The sequence below is a fragment of the Gouania willdenowi genome, chromosome 12 (assembly GCF_900634775.1).
Source record: "Gouania willdenowi chromosome 12, fGouWil2.1, whole genome shotgun sequence".
NCBI classification, from domain to species: Eukaryota; Metazoa; Chordata; class Actinopteri; order Blenniiformes; family Gobiesocidae; genus Gouania; species Gouania willdenowi.
In genome coordinates, this window is record NC_041055.1 from 27300270 (window position 1) to 27321258 (window position 20989).

Sequence of the window (20989 nt, forward strand, 5' to 3'; positions counted from 1 at the left end):
TCATGAGAAAACAACAAAATAAATACTGTGTCACAATAAGGTAGAACGGCATAATGACTTCTGGTCACAATTTATTTTTTTTGTGCAGTAAATTATTGTAAAATGAAAGTTGCATTACCTTGGCTGCTTTCCCCACTCTGGATTTTAATGGTTTATATTCATCAGCAGCAGGAAGAGCAACCTATGAGACAAAGGCAGGTTTTACAGAGGAGATGATGAGACAAACAATATAATGATGGACAAACGTCTTAGAAGTTGCATTTTTTTTTTTTACCTCATGAGAACATCCCTCAATTGTTTCTACTTGCTCCACCTTCACTTGTGGCATTAATTCTGCAAGACTGAAACAAACCATTTTTAAATTATGAGCACAGCAAATTTACCATAACAAACAAAACTACATATCCAGTTTATTATATCAGTTTATTAAACAGAATAATGTAAATATATATATATGGTATGCACACAATTAAGGGTTCATAATAAAGTACACTTTGTCATCTGTATTTTGTCTCACTTTAAGTCATTTGATGAAACTGTCTCTAGTCGGGGCTTCTTCCCAAAAACCGCCTCCTCTCCCCCATCACTGTCCGCTGCCTCCCTTTTGGGTCCAACTGATGGAACAGCATTCTTGTCCGAGACCTGTTTTTCAACAGCTTTCCTGGAAAACAAATTAATAGCAAAACAAAAAAAGAGTTTTCAGTCAGTTTCAAAGTGTGTTTTGTGATGATTGACACAGAATAAATATCCCAGATTACATTCACGCAAAAAACTATCATTGTTTGGTCAACAAATGATTGAAAAGTCCCAGTAAGGCAACAAAGAAACGTGAAAACCTCAGCTGTCATTTCCATACACACAAGGATTGTCATCCAATATATCAATGATATTATTTTTTTGCAAACTCGTTTTATTTCAACTTTTAGGAACATACATGTACACAAGTCCCGCTTGACGGCATGATTATGCATTCTAAATGTTAGCATTGCACTCATAGTACCCAGATACAAAAAATGTGTAAAATGAAATTTAAAAAAACAAAACAGATACAGTATATACACACATACATACACTTGTCTTAAACCAACATATGCATACATAATTACTCACATTAAATGCATGAATACATTTTTTTTATTATTATTACTTTTTTTTTTAAAGGATGAAAAAGTGGGGAGTGAATAATACACTGTTTAATATCTTTCTTTTATGGGCTAATTATTGTTATTAAAGTAGTCTATAAAAGGTTGTCATATTACATAAACAGTGTTTCCGGCTTTATTATTTAATTGGACAATACAAACTCTCACATATTTTGCTTACTTGGAACAGATAAACATATTGTTACAGCTGATAATTTAAAATAAGGATTACCTAGGCTAAACATTACTATTGTAAGATTGTAAAACCAATATAAATGTTCCTGTTACTTGTTCATATACTCATATTGCACACTTATAGGCCGCTGTTATGCTACTGAATGAAACAGAGCTGTTTTACATGACTCCGGTCACCGTCACACTGACTGTCAGAAAAACCAAAGTAATTTCTCCAATTTTCGTGACTTTTGACACTCTACCAAAATAATTCATCACGAAGTTATCAAGTTATATCCTTCGACGAGTTATTAATCAATAATGTATCAGCTTACTGGCCCCATAGTGCTAACAGTGTCCGCATGTGACACCGGGTTCTCGGACCTCGTTGTGCTTAATTTCGAGAGTAAAGTTACACTACGGTGATTTATACTGCGTGGAATACTTACCCTGTATCTGTTGAAACGAACGCAGGGATTATTTTGCTTGTGGTCGGTTTCTCCTCCTCGTCAAACACGTCGAAAAGTCCATCTCCAAAAGCGTCCGCCATGACTGTTGGGGGCAGGTTTGGCCACCCGGAAGTAGTCCACTATCACTTCCGCTACGGAAGCCGTAAGGTTCAGATTAAAAATGAGGCGCTGTCGCTCACAGACAAGTCTGTCTAATGATACATTTTAAACCCTGTAATTGCTTGTAAGTGTTTTTACGACATTATGGGTGGAAAGAAGAAGAAGTCGTCAGCCCAGGCGGCCGCTCCGGTGCCTTCAGCCCGGACAGACACAGCTGCAGCTGGTGTGGAGGAGGAGAAGCCGGGCAGCAGCAAAGCGTCCAAACAGAGCAAAGGTAGAGAAGTGTATGACACTGCTGACTATTCACTCACTACACAGTATGTTCACTCACAAATATGTATTAAAGTTAACACTTATGTGGTGTTAGCTGCTGGATTAGACGCTGCAATTAATTGAAAATATCATGTAAATGCCATCAATAGGACAAAGAAATATTTCAGTTAGTGGCAATAACAGATAAATATAAATGGCTTCGGATACCAGATGTAAATTAGAGCAACCAGCAGAGGTGTAAATAGTACTACTGATATATCCTACTGAGACTTTATTTGTTTCTTCTGCTTGGTTCAACGGTGTGCAACGTCAAATTTGTTTGGGACGCATCACCTCCTGAGTCGACGAACTCAGTGATGATGTCATAAGTCCTTGCTTGATGATGTCATCAGTCCTAGCTTCAGTGATGATGTCATCAGTTAGAACATTGGTCCTTACCTAGCCAATGACTGCACACCGTAGCCGTGTGTGCGCCAGAGGCCATCACTGGTGGAGAGGCCACCCCCATGCCCCACCCACTTTGGAACATTGGAACATTGGAACATTAGAACATTAGAACATTGGTCCTACCTCTACAGTGATGATGTAATCAGTCCTAGCTCGCCATGTGCACATTTGCTTGCGAAATGTGCACATGACTGCTGCATGGTTCAAGGGTGTGCGACGTCGGATTTGTTTGGACTGCAACGACACCGTTAATAAATTCTCTCTATAAAAGCAAAGAATTTCATGAATGCTCGCCAAATTCCGTGTGCATCTAAACTGACTGTTGTGGATTAATGACAATAAACAAGTCTGGACCGAGTCTGTTCCAGTCTGAGGAGATCCGGATCCACGACGACAACAATCTGGAATCGGAATAGGTGGGGTTCAACTCCCTACAGTGTCCTTGCTAAAAGCCAAAATATATGAAAACACAATCGTTATCACTTTACACATTTCACAACAACCCTAACTGTCCCTGACGTCCCACCTTCAAACACAACCTCAATTGGCCATCAATGAAAAAGCTACTGAACCTCCCACTTTTCTATAGCAATACATACTTTGTACGGGCACTACACTGGTAGGTAGAAACACCAACCGCAACCGGAGAAAATGGCTGGGTGTGTGTAAGGTTTTCTCTTCAGTTTATTTCCAGTTCTTTTAATTGACAGATGACAAAAGTTGTTGTATTTATTCATTTATTCTCAATATAGTCACCAGCAAAGTTTAGCAGACTAAGCCCACACGAAGGTGGTCTGCAGAAAAAGCCTAAGTGTCTCTATGTCTATGTTCAAAAGGAAAAAAGCAAGCACAGTTATCTTCTGGGCTGGACCACAAAGAGGAGGCTGGTACAAACGTGATCTAGCCTTGAATCACAGGACAGTCTAGCTCTGCTCTGCTCCGTAACCTTGAGGTAGAAGAGCATAACATTGAAAAATAAAGAAATAAAAGAAAAATGTTTCACGTGTGAGTAGGTAATGTGGCTGATATTGTACAGAGCTTTGAAACAACGTACTTTGTTGTTAATTATTAAGTCCAATGATAATTAATAATGAACTGTTTCTATTTCTGTCACTTCAGCCCCAAAGACTTACAGTCTTGCTAACACTGGCCAAGTGGACACGAGTGGAGTGTCGGACAAATCCATCCTCAAAGTAAGTTTTAAAAACCGTTTGTTTTAAATAATGAAAACATTTCCTAAAAGTTATGGTAAATGTGTTTTTTAATCTGATATCACAGGTTGCTATCCAAGCTGATTTGGAGAAGAAAATCATTAAGCTGATCAATGACTTTAGGCAGCAGAATGGAGACAAAGGACCGATATCAGGCAGACTTACAACCAAGAAGCTGCTGGTAAAAACCAAAATAATTAACACTGTAGATTTATCTTCAAAGAACTCATTTTTAAATGGGATTTTCTTGATTTTCCTGCAGGACTTGTACACAGCTCTGGAGAAGTTTAAGTTTAAACGGGAACACGTGGAAGAAGCCATGAAGAGTAGCGTTCTTTATGGAGGAGATCTTCATTCTGCGCTGGACTGGCTTTGCCTCAACCTCAAAGATGGTAATATTTAACAGTCAGAAATATGCTTTTTGTTGATTTTTAAACAGTTTTTTAGGAGTTCCTTTGTATTTCATCAGCTGAGCTGCCTGATGGTTTCAGCCAGCAGATGCAAGAGGAGAGCCAGAAAGGCCGACCTAGATTCCAGCCTCTTCCTCCTCCTCCTCCTCCTCAGGAGAAACCTGCAGTCCAGAACCCAAAACAGACCAACAGCACAAACAAAAAGCCTAATAATGTTGGTTTGAATCTAATAATAATTAAAAAAAAAAAGTAGACTCAGATGGATTGGTAGGTTTTACTTTCTGTCTGTTGTTTCCTAGGCAACAGAGAAGGATGAAGCTTTGAGCATGAAAGACTGGATCCTGAGGTATGCTGAACAAAGTAGTGATGATGAGGAAGAAGAAGAATGGAGGAAGGAGCCACGCAACTCAGAAGAGGAGGAAAAGTTTGATCCTGTTGGTAAAATTCAAATAAGTCACCAACAAATAATAACTCACAAATTTAAATAAGGGAAACAGATTGACCCACATTTTCCAGACTCTGCAATGGTCTAGAGCAGTGTTTCTCAAATGAGGGTACGTGTACCCCTAGTTAAACGTGAAGGTACTTGAAAGAAAGATAGAGTAGAAAATCTACAAGTAAATTGTCAGTCTTGGTCCCACCTTAGGTGTGATGACCAAAAATCATAAAAAAGACTATAGAAATAAATTTATTCAGGAGCCACTAAATCAGTTGCAAGAAATTCTTGATATCAAAATGGGGTCACGATCCAAAGAAGGTTGGGAACCACTGCACTAAATACTGTTTCTTGCCACTTATTTACAAAATGATTTTTTTAAAATGTGTGTTATCACTCAATCATTCCATCATTATGCTCTATAAGTATTTTTAAATAGTTTTCTAATCTAAATGTTGTAGGGGGTACTTTGATTCAGAAATAAGAGAAAGGGAGGACTTCAGCCGAAACAGTTTGAGAACCACTGATCTAGAGAAGTAAATCTTACTGAGTTTGTGTTAACCACATTCTGATACTGTGTTTTTGTGCAGAATGACAGATATTTGATCCTGACTGCACAGCTGTATGATGCCAAAGAAATGGCGACTGCTGCAAAGACCAAGGGAGACAAGATTGGCCAGAGGACGGTGCAGGATAGGATCCGCATCATACAGCAAGGTGGGAGAGGATCTATTAAAGATATGGGAAGACAATGCAATGTCTAAACAGTTTTCCTCCTTGTAACTCTAGAAATGAAACAGCTGGAGTCTCATCCTGTTTTCAACGAAGCCCTCAAAGTGTCAGACGTCCCCCAAAAAGAAAAGAAAGTGCAACCTGTTCCCGACAAGGAGGAGCTTGGCTTTAAATTGTTTGAACAAGCTGAGAAGAAACCGCCTCCGGAGAAAGGTATCAGTACCTTACATTTTAGAATTAGCCTAAACTCATCATGCTTTGAATTTTATTTAGTCTCTTTTAAGAGTAACTTAACCCCAAAACTGACTTTTTTTCTGCTGAAAACAAATGTATTATTTGGGTATGAAGTAGTGCTGTTGATTTATCCTAGTCCACTTCTTGACATTTTTAGTCTAAAGTATTTCAATTTGGCATAAATTGTTGTAAAAATGTAAGAGTGACTGCCCTCTATGGGTTTGAACCTGCAAATTACAATAACATTTTGCTCTTGGCTGAGAATGGTGGTTTGTGGCGTTTTTGGTGGCTTCCTACATCACAAACTAGCACTGTTGGCTCCTCCCCTTCTTTAAAAACTAGCACTTGTTTACTGTTTCATCTATGGTGAGTAGGTTAAATTGAGATAATTGTGGATAGAGATGTACTGTATATTGAGTAATGAGTTGGTAGTTAGCATAGCATGGACTGTTCTTTGGAGATTTCGTAGTATAGACTGTGCCTTAACTGGTCCAAGAGCCCTGCTCATAATTAAAGCATTTTTTAAATTTGCAGTGTATAGACACACGTCAGCCAAAAGATATTCCTGATTTTAGAGATATTAAGGAGGATAAAGAAGGCTGTCCTTGAGATTTGCTTTTAATATGAGAGTTAAAGGATCAGTCAGTATAAAAAATAACGCCTAAGGTTTTACTGTGGTGCTGGGTGACAGAGTAATTAATATATCTAATCTAATATATATAATAATTTATCTCTAAGGTGTTTTGGACCAAATAAAATCACGTCAGTTTTATCCTGGTTAAGAAGGAGAAAGTTACGGCTCTTCCAGGATGTGATGTCTTTAAGACATGCCTGGAGTTTTAATAACTGATGGGTTTCGTCTAATTTCATTGACAAATAGAGCTGTGTGTCATCCACATAACAATGGACATTTACATTATGTTCTCTGATAATGTTACCTAGTGGAAGCATATATAATGTAAAGAGTATTGGTCCCAAAACTGGACCTTGAGGAACTCCATGGTTAACGCTTGCGTGCGCTGAGGAGTGATTAATAACGTGAACAAAGTCGGTTATGTCTGATAAGTAGGATTTAAACCAACCTAGCGTCGTTTCTTTTATCCCAAAAATTCTTTCCAGTCGCTGCAGCAATAAGTGATGATCCACTGTATCAGAGGCTGCACTGAGATCAAAGAGCATTGGAATGAAACTGTGTAGGAGTACTAGGAGCTGCTTTGTTTAATACATTAATAAGCACTCATGCAGGGGGGGACATTAGTTTTTGGTGAGCCTAGCTACAGTGTTGAATAGGAACCGAGGATTATTTTTGTTTTCCTTTATTAAAGTTGAGTAATTGGATTTTCTAGCTTTAGAATTAGCAACCATTAACAACATAAGACGCTAACTATTCTCCAAAATGACCTTAAATACATTTTGTTTTTTTATTATTGATAAAAAAAATGTGTGTTGTTGTTTTTTCACAGTCGTGAAAAAGAACGAACCAAAGGACATCCGCAACCTGGACTACACGGCTCGCAGCTGGACGGGAAAGTCTCCCAAACAGTTCCTTATCGACTGGGTCCGAAAGAACCTGCCCAAAAGCCCGGCGCCATCTTTCAACAAGGTGGCTGCTGGGAGATACTGGAGATGCAAGTATGTGTCATTTCAAGAAAGAAAAGAAATTATACTTTTTGTTGCGTTTAACTTGGAACTTGAACTTGCATGTTGTTGTTGTTTTTTTTTTTTAACCCATCAGGGTCCGTGTCCAGAGAACCGACGATTTTCTCGAAGTTTGTCCCACCATCCTGACAGAGGACAGTATGCAAGCTCAGCATCTCGCAGCCACACTGGCTCTATATAACCTGGTTAAAGGACAGGTAACGTTTACTGTGGCGTGTGGCGTCAATTATGGTTGCAATTGTGTAACTGATAATTAATTACAATTGTGATGTAATTGTAACTTTGATTGAAAAAAATTGTTGCTGCTGAAATTGTAATTCAGTTCAGATTATTGACTTTTCAATTGTAATTGTTATGGAAATAAAACATTTAAATTACAATATGATTAAACACAAACCAGGGTAACCATGTTACAGTTCTATGGCTTACACATACGTATAGTTAACAATTTTTGTCGGTTCTCTTCAGGATCGTTTTACTATTTGAAAAAAAATTTAATATATTAAAACCAAAAAATATTAAAACTTACATTTTCATTGATTAGGAAGCCTAACAATGTAACCAATAGATAGGAAAGAAATGAGATGATACATATTTGTTTTTAGTGTATTTTACAGCTAATCTAGGACCCGTTATCATAAGAGATGCTAACACAAGAGGAAGGTTATGTTTTATGGGCTTATTTATTTCAGGCTCAGTAATTGTAATTAATTGAATTTGAACTTTAGTAATAAGGAATATAATTGACTTTCAGGGGAATAAAAAACAATTGTAATTTAATTGTAATGTGAAAAAATGCCAGTCACCGTAATCATAACTGAGTTGTAATGGAACATGGATAATGGAAGATGTGGTTGTAATTGATCCCAACCCTGCCCCGCCCACATTACACTGATTCGTCCCCACTTACTTCCACAGTCCGTGCACCAGCTCCTCCCCCCGACGTACAGGGACGTGTGGCTGGAGTGGAGGGACGGCGAGCAGCAGCGTCGGGAGGAAAACCGCACGGCTGCAAACAAACCTCGAGACCAGTTCATTTCACGACTCCTGACCAAACTCAAGCAGCAGCAGCAGAGCAGTCAGGGCCAGAGCTCGGAGTCCGAGGGAGAACGAGGGCCGAGCAAGGCTGATGATGATGAGGAGGAGGAGCCGGAGGAGTCCTGGGAGAGCCTGGCTGCTCTGGATATCAGGGAGAAAGGAGACGATGTGGAGGATAAGAGTCAGAGAAGAGATGGAAGGAAGGAGAAAACAGGAGCTCTGGAAGCAGCCAGAGAACTTTTAAAAAAGCAGAGGAAGTCTACACTCGCTCAAAAACTGAAGGTAAGTACACCAGGGTTGGGGTCAATTACATTTTTCAATTACAATTACTTCAATTATTCATGTTAAATTACAACTCAATTATGATTATGATGACCGACATTTTTTTACAATTACATTTACAAATATAATTTTCCCCCTGAAAGTCAATTACAGTTATGGTCTAAATCAGTGTTTTTCAACCTTTTTTCAGCCAAGTTACATCTTTTCATTGAAAAACATTTATTTGTAGCCTATATTAACAATATACAGTCATTCTTATCAAAGTGTCTTGAATAGGAATGAAATAAACACAAAATATGATATTATGATATTTCATATTTATTCTTTTTTATAAAAAAAATGCAATTAACAATCTTCAGTCATTCTTATGCCTGTTTTTAATTGGAATGAAATGAACAACAACATTTTTAAAAAGTTTATATATTTGTCATGGGAGGGATAAAAGTAAGTTTAAAAAAATATTACATATTAAAACTACAATTGCATTTTTTATTGTTTTGCTTCATATTATATAGTTTTTATATCATGTATAATATATGAATATAGATATTAGTATTATTATGTATATGTGCTTTGAGACAGGGAGGGGCTCACCACAGCACAGTGACATATTTGATGACAATATTTTCAAAAAGGTTTTTTAGGTAAAATTAAATCATTTCCCATGGATGACGATAGTGTGTCGCAGCACAGTGGTTGTAAACCCCTGTTCTAAATTACTAAAGTTCAATTACAATTAATTACAATTACTGATTCTTTAATAAAATATGTTTCCACCCAATCTTTTCCCAGAAAGGGGTTACCTAAAACAAAAATGTCAATTTTCTCCCAACCTGACTTCATTTGTATGAGTTCACCTTCTGAAATGGAAAAAAGCCTCGCCAAACATGTTTTGGGACAATCTCACTTTTATTTTTTACTGTTAGTAAACGAACATCAAATCTCACATGCTTTCAGCCCCATTGCTGCAGCATTATGACGTTAACAGTAATAACTCAGTTAACTGATATTACTCTATAATTGTTCCTCTAATCAAGGTAGAACGAGAGCAGCTTCCAGTTTTCCAACACCGACATAGAGTCTTGGAGGCTCTGCAGCGCCACACGGTGGTGGTGGTTGCCGGGGAAACGGGCAGTGGGAAGAGCACGCAGATCCCACAGTTCCTCCTGGAGGAGATGTTGACCGGGGGGACGTCGGCACGGCCCTGCAACATCGCGGTGACGCAGCCGCGCAGGATCTCAGCGATGAGCCTGGCGTGCAGAGTTAGCGAAGAGCTGGGCTGTGAGGACGGACCGGGGTCCAAGGTGAAAACCCTCAGTTTGAGAACCGTCAGCGCTGTTGAGCTACGGTGTAATGTCGATCCCCTACGGTGTGACGTCACCCCCGAAGTTTTCATTACAGTTTTCCCAAATTCTTTAAAAAAAAATACAATTCTTAATTTAATGTAGAAATATTTAAGTGCGATAAAACACAGTGACTGTACAGAATAAATATGAATTCATTTGTGATTCTTTTAAAAATAACAAGTTATTTTTGGCACTCTAATTATGTTTCTCAATTCTTCTTCACAATGTAAATGGTGAAGCGACACTGCGCCCAGCAGTTCATGTATGGTACTGCAGCGCCTGCCAACCTGATTTTATCATGAATTTACAACATTAAACGACAGCATTCATTTTTGTAGTCAACATAATCAATTATGTTATTAATCATTTTTGCATTATTATACATGTTACACACATTGAGGTTGGAGTGAAATTCAGACGGTCTATATATTTAATTATTTTTTTCTTTTGCCCCCCTAACAATCCTAAAACTATAAAAATAACAATAAAAACATGAAATATAACAATCCTAAAATGTATAATAATTAGTTAAAAGCTCATTTGAAAAGGTGGGTTTTTTTATCTGTGAACGTTTCTCTGAAACCCTGAGGTGCTCCGGCAGAGTGTTCCACAAACGGGGGCCGTAAAACTGGAACGATGCCTCACCGTGAGTGCGTGTCCAGACTATAAGGATTAATAAAAGGCCAGCACCGGAGGTCCTCAGGGCCCGGGAAGGTTCATAGAGTAAAAGTAGTTCTGAAAGATAAGATGGCCCAAGACCATTGAGACACTTAAAAACCAGTAAGAGAACCTTAAAATCGATCCTGAAACACACAGGGAGCCAATGCAGTGATTTTAAAATGGATGTAATGTGTTCCCGCCTCCTGGTCTTCGTTAGGACACGCCTGAGAGAGAATGGGGCCGACTCTGGCTATGTTCTTCAATTGATAAAAACCTAATTTTGTTATGTTTTTAATGTGAGGGATAAAAAATGAGCTCAGTCTAAAATAATGCCCAGGTTTTTAACTTGTTTATAGGGGATCAAAGATGCTGTTAGAAGTTTAGGTAAAAGTTTCTCTCTCTGGGCCTTAGGACCGAGAACTAAAACTTCAGTTTTGTCCTGATTGAGCTGGAGGAGGTTTTCTGCCATCCATGATTTGATATCTAAAATACAGTTAAAAAAAGCATCCATGGGACTGGTGTCATTAGGAGACACAAAGATAGACAGCTATTATGTTATTGCAGGTCCCACATAACTCCTCATTTCAATTTGAAAGCGTGTCTTAGAATCTGTCTTTTGAATAAAATGTTATTTCTTGTCTATACAGTCACAGTATCTGTAAGTTTTTTATGTCTTTATTTGGTCATTCATCATGACTCTTCACCAATTCAACAAATAACTTTAGGCTTTAAGGTAAGGCAGTAACAAAGATTAGAAATTTAAAAAAAACTTTGCTTTACTTCGCAAAATTTGGTCGTCAGAGGGTTATAAATTTCAAAATTTACTTTCGGGGGTAACAACAGTTATGCCAGCGGTTCTCGCTCGTGCACCTTGCGATCCCCTACCCCGTGAAAAATTCCTGGTATGTGTGACGTGTCAATAATGGCCAATAGGAAGCACATATATTAATGACTGTCTCATTTTGGATCCAGTCCTCTTTGTGCGGATACCAGATCCGTATGGAGAACCAGTCTGGGGACTGGACCCGCCTCCTGTACTGCACCACAGGAGTTCTTCTTAGGAAGCTCCAGCAGGACCGGTTCCTCAGCTCCCTGACCCACATCATCGTGGACGAGGTTTGGAAAAGCTTTGAAATCCCAACGTAAACCACTTCAATACACAATTCTGACTTTTCCATTCCCTCTGTAAGGTCCATGAACGCAGCGTCCAGTCCGACTTCTTGCTCACCATCCTCAAAGACGTGGTCATGAAGAGGTCCGACCTGCAGCTGATCTTAATGAGCGCCACAGTGGACTGTCACAAATTCTCCAACTACTTCAACCGCTGCCCGGTGATCAATATTCCAGGCAGGACTTTCCCAGTGGAGGTGAGGATTCAACATGATGACACTGGTTTTTTAAATGTTACACCTACATCTAAATTAAAGTGTGATTTCTAGGTCTTTCATTTAGAAGATATCGTAGAGGAAACTGGATACGTTCTTGAAAAAGACTCTGAGTACAGCCAGAAAATCCTGGAAGAAGAAGAGGAAGTCAGCATCGCTGTCACTCAGAAAGGAGGCAAGATGTCACAGCATCAGGTTAGATCAGTGTTTTCAACCTTGGGGTCATGACCCCATGTGGGGTCACCTGGAATTTAAATGGGGTCCCCTGAAATGTCTAGTAATTACTACAATTAATTACTGAATAAAAATATATTTAATATATTTTTTCAAATTGAAACACAACACATAATGTTCAACTGTATTATATACTTTGGCTTTCTCAAATATAAATCCAATTTAAATAAAATACAGTTTGAAGAAAGAGGAAAAATATTAGATTAATGAATAAAGTAGAGTATGAAAATATCTTGTCACTTGCTGTTGTATTGTTGAAACATGTGGAATGGATTAAAGCATAATCAGAAGCAACATTTTAAGTTAAGGTCAAAATTAAATCGTAATCAGAATGTTTATTGTAAATCAAGACACTTCACCCACATTGCCTAGTACGAATCCTGTGTGTGAGGTCGGAGGAGCCGTTAGCGCACTATGGCAGCCTCGCTACCGTCAGTCTGCCTCAGGGAAGCTGTGGCTACAATAGTAGCTTCTCACCACCAAGTGTGGAGTGAAAGAATAATCCTTAATTCTGTAAAGCAACTTTGAGTTCCCAGAAAGCGCTATATAAAATTGATTTATTATTATTATTATTATTATTATGATATCTTCTTGTAAAAGCAGGATAAAATAGAATAAAAGTACAAGGAAATAACAGCTCCCTATTTACAAATATAAAATGTTATTAAAAAAAGAAGAAATGTATTCAAGGTGATGAAATGGTATCATTGTTTTGTCAAAGAAAACCTGAAAGATATCAGTGATGTCTTCTTTTTATTTATTATTTGAATATTTGTACATTCCTGTAATCTCCTTTTATTTCAGGAGTTTATTCTGAAGGACTCGTCCTCCGGCTGGGATCTGGGTCCAGACCTGGACCACTTCAGCAGCCGCACCCGACACGTGCTGCAGTACATGAACCCCAATAAGATCAACATGGAGCTGCTTGTTGAGCTCATTGATTACTTAGGTACAAGACAGCAGCTCTACAGTCTCACATTATGTAAACTGTGTTGTGTTGTTGTTAATGTGTTTGTACAGTTTTATTTGACTTTGTTGTTTGTCAGATAAAGCCCAACAGTTTGTAGACGTGGATGGAGCCGTTCTCGTGTTCCTTCCTGGTCTGGCCCACATCCAGCAGCTGTACGACCTCATTTTATCAGACAAGAGGTTTCGGGCTAAAAGCAGGTAACACACACACACACACATACATACACACACACACAGATTTAGAAAGAAATCTGTCATTATAATCTGTCTCTGTTGTGTGTAACTCAGGTACAGGATTATCCCTCTGCACTCCACTCTCTCCTCCAAAGACCAGGCTGCTGCTTTCACAGTGCCCCCTGCTGGCATAAGAAAGGTATTATTGACGAGTGCAACGTTATGCAAAGTATCAAATACCTTTATTAATACTTTTTTTGGGTCGTGACCCCATTTTGATGTCACACATTTGGTGACCCCAGAGACATTTTTTTATTTTTGGGAATTAGTGTTTGATGATGTTGGTGATATAGTGTTTGTTTATTTTTTTACAAGATGTATATTTGAGGAAGTGAAAGTATAGAATACAGTTGTTTGAAATTCTGTGGTGTTTTAATTTGAAAAATAAATAAATAATAATAATTACAAAAGTCTAATTTATATTTTATTTGATTAACTATTTCATTATTACATTTTATACTGCATTTGTTTTACTAGATTTATATTTGAGGAAGTGAAACTATAGAATACAGTTGTTTGAGATAGTGTGGTGTTTTAATTTGAAAAACATTTATATGTATTTTTTAAATTACAAAAAATGTAATCTAATTTTTTCATAATTTTATTATTTAATTAACTATTGAATTAATTTTTATCCTGCTTTTTTTTTCACTAGATTTATATTTGGGGAAGTGAAAATATAGAACACAGTTGTTTGAGATAGTGTGGTGTTTTTGAAAAACATTTATATGTATTTTTTAAATTACAAAAAATATATACATTTTTTTTAATAATTTTATTATTTAATTAACTATTGAATTAATTTTTATCCTGCTTTTTTCCCCAATAGATTTATATTTGAGGAAGTGAAAGTATAGAAAAAAGGTGTTTGCGTTAGTGTGGTGTTATAATAAAATGTTATTTAATTACTTTTGAATTACAAAAATATAATTTTTATACTGCATTTGTTTTTCACTAGATTTATATTTGAAGAAGTGAAAATATAGAATATAAATGTTTGAGATAGTGTGATGTTTTACTAGAGAAAGAATAATCATTTTTTTAAAATTACAAAAATGTAATTTTAATAAGTAATTTTTGTTTAAATCAACAACTAGATATTTCAGGTGACCCCATTTCAATTCAGGGCCACCCCAATGTTGAAAAACACTGCAATAACTACTTTGTTTTCTTATCGCTCTGTTATTCTGAAGTATTTGAGATATATTTGCCCGTATCTTTGCTCAGATTGTTCTGTCAACGAACATTGCTGAGACTGGCGTCACCATCCCTGACGTTGTGTTTGTCATCGACACAGGGAAGACCAAAGAAAACAAGTACGTGTTGATGCCTGAACTACTGTCAAACATTCCCTGCAGTTTTCTATTCTTTTCATCCCTTTATATTATAAAACTGCTGCGTTGTTCAGGTATCATGAGAGCAGCCAGATGAGCTCCCTGGTGGAAACCTTTGTGTCTAAAGCCAGCGCCCTCCAGAGGCAGGGGAGAGCAGGACGAGTCCGCAACGGTTTCTGTTTCAGACTCTATCCAAAGTTCAGGTGAGGATGCACAATGACCTTTAAACTGTTATGCAAAACCAAACAATTGTAATGTCATTTAAAAAGTAGGAACAATGACTTTATACTGGCAAATAATGGGCAAAACAAAAAGTTGGGTTAAATTGGCAAAATATGGTGAAAATATGTTGAAAGTGACAATAATGGGTCAACATATATTACACATTAGGTGGAAAAAGTGCCAAAAATGTCTTGAAAGTGGGAAAAATGTGCAGAAGAGGCATTGAAATTTAATGGAGATGTGGCAGAAATGGGAGTAATATAGGAAAAATGCATTAAAAGGAGCAAAAATATGGCAAGAAAAAGTGATGAAAGTTTGGTGGTGTTGCTGAAAAATGGTAAAAATAAGCAAAAATGGGCTCAAATTGTTAAAAAAAATATATTTTTAGTTTTTTGAAGGCATCTGGTGACCCCCTCCCAGTGGGGTCCTGACCGCAAGATTGAAAACCCCTGTATTAATCTATATATATTCTTATTTAGTAATCTATATATTAAATAATTGTATAATTTATTTGAGTGCTACAAGATGACTATTGTTGTAATTAGCGCTATATAAATAAAGCGGAATTGAATAATTATTAGATTATTTTTATAATTAAAACACAACACACAATTTTAAACAACTGTATTCTATACTTTCATTTTCTTAAATATAAATCTAGTTCAAATAACATGCAGTATAAAAATATCTCAGCATATTTGTCACTAATCGTGGCTATTTTGTATCTTTAACAGTGGATAAAACATGATCAAAAACTAATTCTAGGAAGAAACAAAATGTGTTGGTCACGATTCAAAACAGGTTTGGAACATTTTATCAATGCATGAAAAAGTGCTGATGTGGGGGGAAAAGATGCATTTGTTTCCTTATCATTTATGGCTGAATCTTTTTCTCTGTAGATTCGACGCCTTCATGGATTACTCTGTGCCTGAAATACTCCGCGTTCCATTGGAGGAGCTCTGTCTTCATATTATGGTATTTGAAAAATTTCCTATCATCTAGATTTTCTACATCTAGAAGCTAAAGTGGAATTCTTCTGCTCCTGTTCAGAAATGTCAGTACGGGTCCCCAGAGGAGTTTCTGAGCCGCGCTCTGGACGCCCCTCAGCCGCAGTCGGTGAGTAACGCCGTCAGTCTGCTGAGGAGGATCGGAGCGTGTCATCCCGACAACCACGTCCTCACGCCTCTGGGACACCACCTGGCAGCTCTGCCCGTTAACGTAAAGATTGGAAAGATGCTGATCTATGGAGCCATCCTCGGCTGCTTGGAGCCCATCGTGAGTCCTTTCCTTCCTCTGTCCTCAAAATACTCTCTTCAGGCTGTTATTGGATGGTATATTTCACTTTATTGTGTTTTATTTCTTACATGGAACCCTATTGTTTGTTTCAGGCAACCATTGCTGCAGCTATCACTGAGAAATCTCCCTTCTCCACACCCATGAGTAGAAAAGAGGAAGCCAACCTTGCCAAAGCTGCACTTGCTGTAGCCAACTCTGACCACATAACCTTATACAACGCATATCTGGGGTAGGAATCAAGTGTTGTCTACAGCACACATAATGTTTATTTAATGCTTATAACAATAGTGATTAACATTCAATGCAATACAGGCCTGGTGGGACAAAAAAACTAGAAGTTCCACACTCAAAAGCAGAAATGAGCAACCGGTGTCTCCGAGGGCAACTCCTACAGTTGGAACAAAAAATGACCCCAAAAATCCCAATATTATGAAGAAATACACAAAAGTACAACAAAATACAAAAAATTACACCAAAAGCACACAAGACGACAACAGAAATGCATAAAATAAGAATAAAATACACAAAATCACTGCAAACATGTAGAAAACAAAAATCAAATGATAACTCAAAATGAAAGAAAAAAATAACAAACACACAAAGCCACCAAGAAAATGCACAAAATGAAGGCAAAACTTCACAAAATGAAAAAAAAACAATAGTGATAGTGATCAATGCAATACAGGCCAGGTCAGAATAAAAATAACCTAGTTCACTACTCAATAGTCGAAATGAGCCCCTGCAGTTAGCACACAAAATGACCCCAAAAATACACAAATTTACTCCAAAAGCACACAAGATGATAACATAAATACAGAAAATAAGAATTTGATACACAAAATAACTCCAAACATGCACAAAATGATGATTTAAAAAATCAAAAGACAACAAAGCTACACAAAACAACAACAAAAATACACAAAATAACTCATAACACACACAAAGCAAAAAAAATCAATAAAAAATTCACAGAACAAAATTACATTAACAACAAGAAAAATACATAAACCATGTGTTCTTCCCTGTATTAATGCTTAGATTGGTCATTATTCTAAACCAGAGGTGTCAGACAAAACGGACCAGTTTGATCTTTAGTGAGCCACAGTTTTCACTTCCACATATAAATATATATATTAATGATAAAATGTGCCTGGCACCAATATTATTCCAGCAATAAGTGACAGATATTACATTTAATTGATCTTGTGTAAAAAAAAAAAAGTGTAATCATGAAATTAATTTAATTAAGCAAAATTAAATTAATTTGTACACAGCTTAAAAATGTTATAACCTCGTTCACATGCCAATTATTATATTGATTTGTTAACTGTCCACATTGGTAATTTTACCGTTTTCTCTATTAAATATTGATGATGGACGCAGATGCAGCTGTCTTCAATTACTGTTATTGCTGGCACGCTTTTAAAACGTGAAATAAGAGTATTAAGAGGGGTGTGTGATCACAGCACATCTCCTTCCTCTCTGTCTTGTAGGCTTCTTAAAAGTCTTCATTGTAGGACAGTTTTTTTTTTACCTTAGAAGGTTTTTGAAGCCCTCAGATGCTTTGTGAATTAATCTTATCTTAACAAGGGGAAATTCTAAGGAATTCAAAGATTTTTTTTTTTTTTTAAGAGTGATGTCACTAAGGGCTACTTTTAGCCTCAGGATGCTTTGTGAATACGGGCACTGATATTCTGACTTTGTGTTTCTCACTTTCAGGTGGAAGAAAGCCCAGGTCGAAGGTTCACGAGCTGACATGTCCTACTGTCGAAAGAACTTCCTCAATCGGACCGCTCTCATCACAATCGATGTAACCAGCTTTTTCTCACGCACATTCACCATCTTTTTTAAAATATTTTTTGATCTCCTTGTTTTGTCTCCTCTTTCGTTGTAGGACGTAAAGCATGAGTTGATGAAGATGATGGAGCAGGCAGGTTTCTGCTCCTCCAGTCGCCCAAAGCAGCAGCAGCAGGTTCCAGTCTCACTGTCCAAGCAGCAGATCTCGGTCCTGAACGCGGCGCTAACGGCGGGGCTTTATGACAGCGTGGCGCGGGTCCTGTGCACGCCGTCGGTGGATGTGCTGGAGCGTGTGGCGTGCACGGTGGAAACGCCGCAGGGAAAAGCTCAGGTTCACCCGTCGTCTGTGAACCGCAACCTGCAGACCCACGGCTGGCTGCTGTACCAGGAGAAGGTCGGGAACCGTCCAAGTGTGTGTGTGTGTGTATTTCCTGTTTTTAACAACCATCAGCCATTGTTTGTCCTCAGGTGAAATACACTAAGATCTACCTGCGAGACACCACCCTCATATCTCCGTTCCCCATGCTGCTGTTTGGGGGCGACATCGATATTCAGCACAGGGAGAGACTCATCACTGTGGACGGGTGGATCCACTTTCAGGTCACTAATCACAAGTCTTGTTTTCCCTTTTCTACTTATTTAAGTCTCATCAGCATTATGTTTTATTGTAATTAGTGCCTTTTAATGAATATGTTGTTCAAATCCTGATTACCTATTTACAGCACACATGTCGAACTCAAGGCCCTCTGGCCAAATCCAGCCCTTTAGAGCATCAAATTCGCCCGCTCCAGGAAGTAAAAACATTCAGTTGTTGATATCTCAGTAGGGTTTCAAAAGAGCATAAAATATCTGGCTTGGGAATTTTGGCAATATTCAAAAGTAAAAACTTTTCATGGGATTTATTTATTTATTTATTTATAATTAAGCAGAGATTGTGAGTAAATTTAAATCATATCCAAACATGAATATTGGCATCCATGTAAAATAATACACAACATCTCAACAGATTTATTTGGAAGTAGAACTTTACAATTATTCAAGTGGAGTTTCATTGAATTTGTCACAAATTCCCATGCTTGTTTAACGCAATGGAAATCATTTTTAATCTCAAATTGTTGAAAGAAACCTAATTTTTCCAAAATCCTGCTCAATCCTCAAATTATTTGACTAAATTTACCTATTTCAGCTTTAGATATCTCAGCCCCTCCAAATACAAAATTTCAATTCAAATCCACAATATTTGCAGAGCTCAGTTTTCATTTTTCATCTCAAATTGTTGAAAGAACTCTCAATTTTTCAAAAATTTGTATTCCATGAAATTTCCCCAAGCTTCTAAAATCAGAGATATTTTAGTGAAGATCCTGCAGGGACTGATATACCTGCATACTTTATCATTTATATGTCATTTATACATGGAAGTGCAAACCAGGGCACATTAATGTTGAATTTGCTCTTTTTGCTGCCTAAAATCGTTTTTTTTTAACTTGCGTTGTCCATTATTTTAGAAATGTGCAATTTTGTTGTTTTCTTCTAAACTAAAAGATTAGTATTTTGAAAGTGGTTCAGTTCGTTTGATAAACTCATCTCTTGCCTTTCCACCTCTAAAGGCTCCCGTGCGAATCGGAGTGATCTTCAAACACTTGAGGAAACTGATGGACTCTTTGCTAGAAAAGAAGCTGGAGAACCCGAGGATGAACCTGGAAGGTAAAAAAAACTCACTGGTTACATTGTGTGTGTGTGTGTGTGTGTGTGTGTGGGGGGGGGGGGGGGGGGGGGGGAATGTTTTGAATGAGTCTTACAACCATAAAAAGGAAAGTCTGAAAAATCATTGGTCAAGTTTCCAGTTGTATGTTGTAACAGGAAGTTGCGTTAACTGACGCACAATATTTTTGGACCTGCTTATGTCTTCTGTCCATAAAAACACTAATACTTTAATAACTGACTGGTTTTTACTGACTTTTTAAGTGGTTATTTATTTATTTTTACGTTTTCCACTAGGTCACTGCATTTGTGCTTAAAATAGGTTCTGGCTGCTGTGACTGGGCGTGTCCTAACTTCTCTAGGAGCAACGCACATAATCAAGGCATTTTTTTGAATTTCCCCCTAGTGACAGTCAGCAACAACCAAGGGGTGTACTTATATTTTAATGCTGTTTTATTACTATCAATTAAGGCAACAACAACAAAAACCTAATATTGACAATATATGTAAGATCATACTCCATAAAACACACGTGATGATCACAAAACAAGTTTTTGACTCTTGTTTGATCACTTTTGGTCTCTTTCTTGTAGGCGAGACAACCATCCAGATGATTCTGGATCTGATCCGATCTGAATCCGCTGCATAACATCAAGGTCAAAAACGTTAAAATCACCCACTTGCCTCCTAATGCATGTTACCATCTATATGTGTACATATTTACTACAAATTAACTCATAAACTCACACTGAGATCGAATGTAAACAACTAAAGAAGAAACAACCATGAAATACAGAATGTATGGAAAATATGAAGCGTTTAAACACACTTTCTATGTTTAAATGTAATAATGCTTATAAATGCTGTGAGAATTTAAATCAAGTTACTCACGTATTAACCGAAGAATTGAATCAGTTCAAATTTTCAAAAGAGAATTGTGGGGGAGGGGAAACATTTCTCTAAATTTCATGTGAATTATTTGGTGAAAAAAGTGAAAATTAATAATGTTTTCATGTATTATTTTTGATTTTATTGAATAAAAAAAAACTTCTGTGCTTGTTTTTAATTTTAAATGAGTTTCTGTTTACTCTCTAAACCAGTATGAATGTGCCAGTAAAGGGTCAACATTTCTTTGGTGCAATAAAATAACGCAGGTTCAGAGTTCAGCCGTACTTAACAGTGACTCATCCATGCCAGTCAAAGC

The 20989-nt window shown here is 37.3% G+C and overlaps 2 protein-coding genes across 4 annotated transcripts in view; one reads left to right on the forward strand and one right to left on the reverse strand.

Moving 5' to 3' along the window:
* The window catches only part of mtrex (Mtr4 exosome RNA helicase), a 16561-nt gene extending 14107 nt beyond the window's left edge, over window positions 1–2454 (reverse strand). Inside the window, exons 1-4 of the mRNA XM_028462263.1 lie at window positions 1766–2454; window positions 518–661; window positions 275–341; window positions 119–181 (exon numbers count right to left, since the gene is read on the reverse strand). Of these exons, the coding sequence (XP_028318064.1) occupies window positions 119–181; window positions 275–341; window positions 518–661; window positions 1766–1866 (375 nt within the window). The 5' untranslated portion in view covers window positions 1867–2454. The remainder of the gene's footprint in view (window positions 1–118; window positions 182–274; window positions 342–517; window positions 662–1765) is intronic.
* On the forward strand, window positions 1889–20830 carry dhx29 (DEAH (Asp-Glu-Ala-His) box polypeptide 29). Of its 3 annotated transcripts, XM_028462663.1 has the most exons (28): window positions 1889–2159; window positions 3725–3798; window positions 3884–3997; window positions 4079–4208; window positions 4286–4440; window positions 4526–4660; window positions 5253–5379; window positions 5452–5607; window positions 7092–7260; window positions 7364–7484; window positions 8206–8607; window positions 9645–9911; window positions 11586–11729; window positions 11804–11980; window positions 12053–12193; window positions 13037–13181; window positions 13279–13399; window positions 13490–13574; window positions 14663–14751; window positions 14844–14972; window positions 15891–15966; window positions 16042–16266; window positions 16380–16516; window positions 18007–18097; window positions 18182–18478; window positions 18553–18684; window positions 19692–19788; window positions 20379–20828. In XM_028462663.1, exons 1-28 carry the CDS (start codon window positions 2030–2032, stop codon window positions 20432–20434), a joined length of 4122 nt encoding a protein of 1373 aa, XP_028318464.1. In that variant the 5' UTR covers window positions 1889–2029; the 3' UTR covers window positions 20435–20828. The 3 variants fall into 3 exon arrangements, with proteins under 3 accessions (XP_028318464.1, XP_028318465.1, XP_028318466.1); XM_028462664.1 differs by lacking the exons at window positions 1889–2159; window positions 3725–3798; window positions 3884–3997 and having other exon boundaries at window positions 4084–4208; window positions 4308–4440; window positions 20379–20829; XM_028462665.1 differs by lacking the exons at window positions 1889–2159; window positions 3725–3798; window positions 3884–3997; window positions 4079–4208; window positions 4286–4440 and having other exon boundaries at window positions 4609–4664; window positions 20379–20830.
* The last annotated feature ends 159 nt before the right edge of the window (window positions 20831–20989 follow it).

Excerpts from the sequence above, each read along its gene's own strand:
- dhx29 (XM_028462663.1), top strand. The coding sequence starts at position 2,030 with ATGGGTGGAAAGAAGAAGAAGTCGTCAGCCCAGGCGGCCGCTCCGGTG. Across the intron at positions 11,981-12,052 it reads GCAGGACTTTCCCAGTGGAG|GTCTTTCATTTAGAAGATAT; the intron begins GTGAGGATTCAA and ends TGTGATTTCTAG. Across the intron at positions 19,789-20,378 it reads CCCGAGGATGAACCTGGAAG|GCGAGACAACCATCCAGATG; the intron begins GTAAAAAAAACT and ends TCTTTCTTGTAG.